Genomic DNA, 8,351 nt, shown 5'->3' with positions numbered 1-8,351 from the left:
TCTATTCTACCACAGGTGTCCACATACTTATTAGTAGACAGTGTATAATCCAAACATGGCCGTCACATCAGAGGTGAGACAGTAACATGGTGAGTAATAGGCCTGATAGAGTATCCAGTGGGCAGATAATACCATGGTATTTACACCTTAACCAAAGGGTGATGTTCAAGGCCCATATGGATCAATTACATAAAAAGTAGGCAACTCAAATGATAAGAAGATATTGCAACAACTATAGGGGAAATAACACCTGAATAAAGGCTCAGAAATGATGAGAGGAACACACGATAGGTCCAGTCGATGATGATAGCATATGTATTATAAAGATCGATTTAGAAAACATGGAATGGTTCAACAATGGTTGGCAGTATAAGAGCAAGGTGGCCCAAGGAGGTTCTGATAGTGAGTATATTCGAAGTGACCACTTTTGTACGATATGCCTAAAATTTATTGTGGTCTACATGGAGGTGCTGGTATGCGGACTCTGAGATGATTTGGTTTCTGGCTGAGCAGTTTGCAATTCATGAATAGTGTTCAAATGGGGTTTCCTATTGGAGCACCAGTTGCAGTGAATTTTTTTTTTTAAGTAGGGAGCTGTGTTTAATAAGCACACCCTTCAAATGCATCCAGAGTCAAGGATGAGGTCACATACCCATTATGGACAGAAAGGGAATGGGATATAGTCTGTGGTACCTCAGTGACACAGACAGGGTCAAGCGGGGCAACACAGTGGCTCAGTGGTTAGCACTGCAGCGCTGGAGTCCTGGGTTCGAATCCCACCAGGAACAACATCTACAAGGAGTTTGTATTTTCTCCCTGTGTTTGCGTGGATTTCCTCCCATTCTACAAACACAGGACTGATAGGAAAAAAAAAAAGTACATTGTGATCCCTTTATGGGGCTCACAATCTACATAAAAAAACAAACAAACAGGGTCCAGCAACAAAGACTCGGGGAAATGACACATAGACTTTGGTGGGAATATTGTAAAGTGCAATATACAATCACTGGGTCTTTCTATGATTTTTAAGAAAAAAAAAACCAAAACACTAATCTAATAAAGCACACATTATCTATATTGATGACCCCATGATGCAGATCTAGGTCACATCAGACAATTATAATAGAGTCGGGAAGGAATTTTTCCACTGAAATGGGGCAATTGGCATAAGTCTCATGTTTTTTTTGGCTTCCTCTTGATCAACATTATAGGGAACTGTAGGGTTATAGGTTGGATTTGATAGACTGATGTCTTCATCCAACCTCATCTACTACGTAACTATGTAACTATAGATGAATTAAAATTAAAAATAAAATATTCAGAAATTATTATAAATCTAAAAATAATTTTAACAAGTGAGTAAAAATTTTTGTTTACATTTTTTGTCAAAAATACAGTAACGGTATATTTCTATTAAGAATAAAACAAACATAAATTAATATTTTTTTTAACTGTGCACAATAATATTGCATACATAAGATACTTTCAAATAAAAATTTTACTTTCAGATATCTAAGAGATTTACATTTATTACATATAATTTATCAATGAGCTCTTTTAAGCAACTTCTGTAAAGCTTTCTTCATGTCTTTGTTCCTTAATGTATAAATTATTGGGTTTAAGGCTGGGGTTATGACGGAGAACATAATGGCGGCTGCTCTGTCTTGATCTAGAGAATCTTCTGTAGTTGGGCGCATATAGGTGAAAATGGCTGTCCCATACTGGAGAGTAACCACAGTGAAATGGGCACTACATGTAGACACTGCACGTTTTCGTCCTTGTGAGGTCTTTATTTTTATGAGAAATTTGCTAATAAAGATGTAGGAAAGAACAGTCAACGATAAGGTTATTGAAGCTATTGTTCCAGTTACACCAGTAAGCAGGTTGAAATTCAGAGTTACATCTGTACAGGCCAAGTTAAGCACAGGTTTAACATCACAGAAGAAATGTTTCACCACATTTGGTCCACAAAATGGAAGCCTTGCAGTCATTATACTGTGGACCGAGGCATGACAAAATCCAATGACCCAAGAAGACAACGTTAAACCAAAACAGACCTTGTAATTCATTATGGTTGAGTATCTCAAAGGATGTGCAATGGCCACAAATCTATCATAGGACATGACCGAAAATAATATAATTTCTGTACTACCCAAGAAATGAAAGAAATGGACTTGTAGCATACAGCCATAAAATGAGATCATCTTCTTCTGTGACATAAGGTCTATGAGCATCTTGGGGACAACCACCGATGAGTAACAGATGTCAAGGAAAGCCAAGTTATACAAGAAGAAATACATTGGTGTATGAAGAGTAGAATCAAAAATAGGGATAATTATTATAGACAGATTTGCTACCAAGGTTACTATGTAAAATAATAAAATGCTTACGAAGAGGATCATCCGAAGATCATCTTGAGCTCCCAGACCGTCCAAGACAAAGTAAGTCACCATGGAGCAGTTGTGCTTGTCCATTTCATATATTGTATTGTGAACCCAATATGGCTAAATAGAAGCAATCATTGTATTTTGTAGACCCAGGGCAATGCATTAAATATTATAAGTTTTAGAAATTGTTTTACTTGAAATTGGATTAGATTTTTCGTTCAAGAAAAAAATGATCGTAAGATGAAATCGAGGAGTCCTGAAATATTATTAGAAAAGGCTTCATAAATAAGATATCTACTAAAATGTACACAATTTGTGTATAGATTTTCGCTAAGGGATTTTAGAGCAGTAATACATGTCAATAAATGAAAGTCTGTAGAACTGATGGTCGTCAAGATCTCCAGAGGATTCAGTCTTTTATCTTGCGATGATAAGTTACCCCTCATTCAAATAACCAAGTTTCAGCCATGGAACTCGGTTCACGTGTTGGCTAGATTTACCTTATGCCGCGATAAGGACTCCTAGCAGTATGGTTCTATATGATGGTAGGAGTCCCTACTAGGGTTGAGCCGATCTTGAGATTTCAAGATCGATTTTAAAATTCAAATTCCGATCATTTTCCAGCCAATCTCGATCCCGATCGTGAAATTTGCTCGATCGCCGATCGGAATCCGATCTTTTCCGATCCCGATCTTCAACCCTAGTCAATGCTTTTCTATGGGAAAAGTCACTTTTAGGGTTGAGCCGATCTTGAGATAACCTCCGATCTTGATCCCACTGGAAAAGATCGGGTCGGAATTCCAATCTCGATCGTGAAATTTACTTGATCGCCGATCGGAATCCGATCAACCCTAGTCCCTACCTCTTAGCTACATATTGTCTCATACAAATTCCAGTGTTGCTGAGATGCAGGGACTCCTAACAGCATAAATAACTACTGTATGATGCTGGGAGTTCCTCACAAGACCTGAAGTTGAGGCTGGTAATTCCCACGAACAGAAGGATCACATTTCAAGGTTGAAACTTGGTCATGTCTTACTCTCTGTTTTCCTATTCTTTATCAAAACAAATGTTGTGTTATGGAGGTTTAGTATTCTACCTGGTTTTTAAGAGAGAATATCTGAAGGATAGCATAATATGGCCACCCAGTACACTATATAAGATAAGATAAGATATCTACCACTCCATGTGCGGGAGGCTTTAGGGTTTTAGATTTATTTAGTAAATTTACTTAGCTTCTAAATATACCATATGCTTTCATACTTTGTATGGAAAACATACAAAAAAACCCACAAATTATAAATAAAACCACTGCACCAAATTTTTTTACGTCATAATTCGGTGGCCAAAATTGTAAAATTATTTAGGTATGATTCTGATGCTATGTAATTTGGAATATGCCGTTCCTTAAGCCCTATAGTAACACATACATAATGCACCAAAATAACACATTTTATTTTACGAGTAGTTTCATTGTGGCATTAGAATGCCCCCAAACAAAATATTACTCCAGCGTCTACATACTGTTTTTAAATACTTAAAGTGCATCTGTGTTTTTTTGATACCCTCCTAAAAAAAAAAAAAAAAAAATCAACCTCGTGTCTAGTTCTAATGGGAATTTGCTTCTCGTGCTTCTATACTTCTATATGATGGTGCATTACATCTGGGCATAAAAATATGCAACGATACATAAAGTATGCCTTAAATTAGGACTGTTTTTTTGGTGAAACTAGGTAAGTGGTGGTGGCCATTCGTAGTTTAGAATTGTGATCATCATTTACAAGCACCCTACTGTAAGGGTAAGTTCACACGGGGTTTTTTGGTCTGGAACCTAAGACCGAGGCCACATCAGGTTCCGATCCAAAATACGGGTAGCTGTGATTGGATGCCGGTGCAGTGCATCGGTTTCTAGTCGCGCGCTCCACTCTGGATTAGGCCCAAATGAATGGGCCTAGTCAGGAGGAAGTGTCTTCAGTCGGATGTCGCGAGGTGAATACGCCTGAAGGAATGAGTATCTCACTTCTTTTTCCGGAAGCTGGAACAAACGGCTCCCAGAAAAAAACTGACCGGCTCCCATTGATTTCAATGGGAGCCGTATTTTTGGTCAGGATTTTGAGGCAGATACGACCCCAAAATCCTGACCTAAAAACCCTGTGAACTTACCCTAACTGTGCAAGCCCAAGTGTTGTACATGGATATCTGGTAATGTGCTCATTCCCAATGTAGAATGACGATAAAGAGAGAAGGGGATAATGCAAAAGAAAAATGTAAAATTTCTAGCAGTGGACTCAGGCTAGTAGGATAGAACGTGCCCCACTTGGGCTACTAGTTCAAACAATATCCCCATCACCAGCTAAGATGCGACAAATAGATTTCTACAGTCAATATACAAGAATGACAATACACCAATATATCGCTGGTTGGGTAGTAGAGTGTAATTGAGTATCTTATCTACAGAAATAAGCCTCCTGATATTCCTTGATCAAGCCTAGCATCTATGTGACTATTTTTGTCTCTTGTTGCACTAGTTTTATTCCCACTGTTGAATTGATCCCTTGTATAAGGAGTGAACCATTAGAACCATTCAATATTTTACTACAGTGATACATTATGTTCGAGACTGCCCTCAATGTCATGCTCAATCGTCATTGTTAGCTTGGATGAATAAAGCTACAGTAATTTAGGAATGATGGCGTGCTGCTCTTCCATTGGATATGAACTGGTGAAGTTCTCCAAGTCATACCTACTGCTGCCTACGAGTGATTTTAATAAAACATTACATTTATATATAAAAACTATTTAACTGGTTTCCAAAGAATATTCCTGCTCATATATTGTACCTTAGGTTTATCCTTACATTTTCTGATTAAGAAGAAAGTTTCAGGATCTTCTTTGGTGGATTGTCAGTCTTCACGATTGGTTTCCTCTCTATGGCTGGAGATGGCTATTTGTTTTGCCTGCGACATTTATAGCATTGAGTGGAAATGTTTTTCTATATTGCAATTAACATTAAGTGCCCCAAAGGATTCTGAAATGGATCCGCCATTAGGGAAATACATTTTTAATCATTGATCAAAAACTCAATGGGCCAAGGGTAATTAAAAAAATATATAAATTCTTTATAATCTGTGTACAACATTAAAATATGTGTCTGTGCTATGAAAACTAGGAATACTTAACTGGTTAAGGACCGGGCCTAAAAGTACCTTATGGACCAGGCCTCGTTTTTCAAAACTGATATGTGTCACTTTATATGGCAATAACTTTGAGATGCCATAACTTACACAAGTGATTTTGAGTTTGTTTTTTCATGACACATTGTACTTCATGTTAATGGTAAACATTGATCAGTAGTTTTGTATTTATTTCTAAAAAATTAGGTAGTTTGATGGAAATTTGAGAAAAAAAATCACAATTTTCAAAATGTGAAACGCTTTGCTTTTCAGGCAGATAGTCATAACACCAAAATACATGAATAAATATTATCTATGAAATCTCTGCCTTATATTGGAATCATCTTTTAATTGTCCTTTTGTTTTGGATGCTACAAGGCTTACAAGTCTAAGTGATTTTCCAGATTTACAAGAAAATTTTCCAAAATCATTTTTTAGGGACCACTTCAGATGTGAAGAGGATTATCAAGGCCCATATATTAGAAACCTTCATAAATTACTCCATTTTCAAAACTGCACCCTATCTATAATTCAAAACAGCATTTGGGAAGTTTGTTAACCCTTTAAGCATTTCATGGGAATTAAAACAACATGGAGGTAAAATTTAGACATTTCATTTTTATCCAATAGTACATTCATTTATCCCTAAAACTAACACATTCACAAAGGGTTACAGGAGAAAATGCATCTCACATGTTCTTATGCAATTTCTCCTAAGCACAGAAATACCCCACAAGTGGGTGTAAACTGATTGTTGGGCACACAGCAGCACATAGAAGTGAAGGAGCGAGACTTGGCATTTGAAAAGCAGATTTTGCTGGAATAGTTTTCAGGCACCATGTCTCATTTGTAACTAATATATTGGAAACCACCCAAAAGTGACCCCATTTTGGAAACTACACCCTTGACAGAATTTAACAAGAGTTATTGCTAGTTTAGATTTTGCTGGAATAGTTTTCAGGTGCTATGTTGCAATTGCAGAGGACCTAGAGTATCAATACAAAGTAAACCCCTAAAAATTACCCCATTTTGCAAACTACACTCCTCATAGAACATATCAAGGAGTGTAGTGAGCATTTTGACCCCACAGCTGTTTTACAGATTTTTTTAAATATTGGGACATGAAAATTAAAAATAGCTTTTTTTCCACTATGCCATCAATTTAGCCCCATTTTTTTCATTTTCACAAGAAAATACATGGCAAGCCTCAGAATGGAAAGAACACTATTTGGCTTTTGGAGAGCAGATTTTTCTGGAATAGTTTTCAGGTGCCATGTCGCATTTGCAGAGTCCCTAAAATACCAATATAATGGAAAAAACAAAACAAATTGACTGCATTTTGGAAACTAAACCCCTCAAGGAATTTCTCAAGAGGTATATTGAGCATTTTCACCCTACAGATGTTTCACAGATTCTATTAATATTGGGATGTAAAAATTAAAAATTACATTTTCTTCCAATAAACCATCCATTTATCACCATATTTTTAATTTTTACAAGGGGATAAAGAAGAAAAACACAACACAGGTTGTTACAAAATTTCTCCTGAACACAGAAATGCCCCATACGTGGTTGTAAATTACTGTATGGGTATGTGGTGAAGTTCAGAATGGAAAGAGCACTATTTGGCTTTTGGAGGGCAGGTTTTGGGAAGATTAGTTTTCAGGTGTCATGTTTCATTTGTAGAGCCCCTAAAGTACAGTGGGGCAAAAAAGTATTTAGTCAGTCACCAATAGTGCAAGTTCCACCACTTAAAAAGATGAGAGGCGTCTGTAATTTACATCATAGGTAGACCTCAACTATGAGAGACAAAATGAGAAAACAAATCCAGAAAATCACATTGTCTGATTTTGTAAGAATTTATTTGCAAATTATGGTGGAAGATAAGTATTTGGTCAGTAACAAAATTTCATCTCAATACTTTGTTATATATCCTTTGTTGGCAATGACAGAGGTCAAACGTTTTCTGTAAGTCTTCACAAGGTTGGCACATACTGTTGTTGGTATGTTGGCCCATTCCTCCATGGAGATCTCCTCTAGAGCAGTGATGTTTTGGGGCTGTCACTTGGCAACACGGACTTTCAACTCCCTCCAAAGGTTTTCTATAGGGTTGAGATCTGGAGACTGGCTAGGCCACTCCAGGACCTTGAAATGCTTCTTACAAAGCCACTCCTTCGTTGCCCTGACGGTGTGCTTTGGATCATTGTCATGTTGAAAGACCCAGCCACGTTTCATCTTCAATGCCCTTGCTGATGAAAGGAGGTTTGCACTCAAAATCTCACGATACATGGCCCCATTCATTCTTTCATGTACCCGAATCAGTCGTCCTGGCCCCTTTGCAGAGAAACAGCCCCAAAGCATGATGTTTCCACCCCCATGCTTTACAGTAGGTATGGTGTTTGATGGATGCAACTCAGTATTCTTTTTCCTCCAAACACGTAAAGTGGTGTTTCTACCAAACAGTTCCAGTTTGGTTTCATCAGACCATAGGACATTCTCCCAATACTCTTCTGGATCATCAAAATGCTCTCTAGCAAACTTCAGACGGGCCCAGACATGTACTGGCTTAAGCAGTGGGACACGTCTGGCACTGCAGGATCTGAGTCCCTGGCGGTGTAGTGTGTTACTGATGGTAGGCTTTGTTACATTGGTCCCAGCTCTCTGCAGTTCATTCACTAGGTCCCCCCACGTTGTTCTGGGATTTTTGCTCACCGTTCTTGTGATCATTTTGACCCCACGGGGTGAGATTTTGCGTGGAGCCCCAGAGCGAGGGAGATTATCAGTGGTCTTG

At 37.8% G+C, this 8,351-nt stretch overlaps 1 protein-coding gene across 1 annotated transcript; it reads right to left on the bottom strand.

Annotated features, from left to right (window-relative positions):
* Positions 1-1,544: 1,544 nt before the first annotated feature.
* LOC142212958 (olfactory receptor 12D1-like) lies at positions 1,545-2,489 on the bottom strand. Its single transcript, XM_075281093.1, has one exon. The coding sequence runs from the start codon at positions 2,472-2,474 to the stop codon at positions 1,545-1,547; it is 930 nt and encodes a 309-aa protein (XP_075137194.1). The 5' UTR covers positions 2,475-2,489.
* Between the last annotated feature and the right edge of the window lie 5,862 nt (positions 2,490-8,351).

Source organism: Leptodactylus fuscus, chromosome 7, assembly GCF_031893055.1.
Source record: "Leptodactylus fuscus isolate aLepFus1 chromosome 7, aLepFus1.hap2, whole genome shotgun sequence".
NCBI lineage: Eukaryota > Metazoa > Chordata > Amphibia > Anura > Leptodactylidae > Leptodactylus > Leptodactylus fuscus.
Note: the sequence above shows the minus strand (reverse complement) of the source record. Positions and strands in the feature narration are given on the sequence as shown.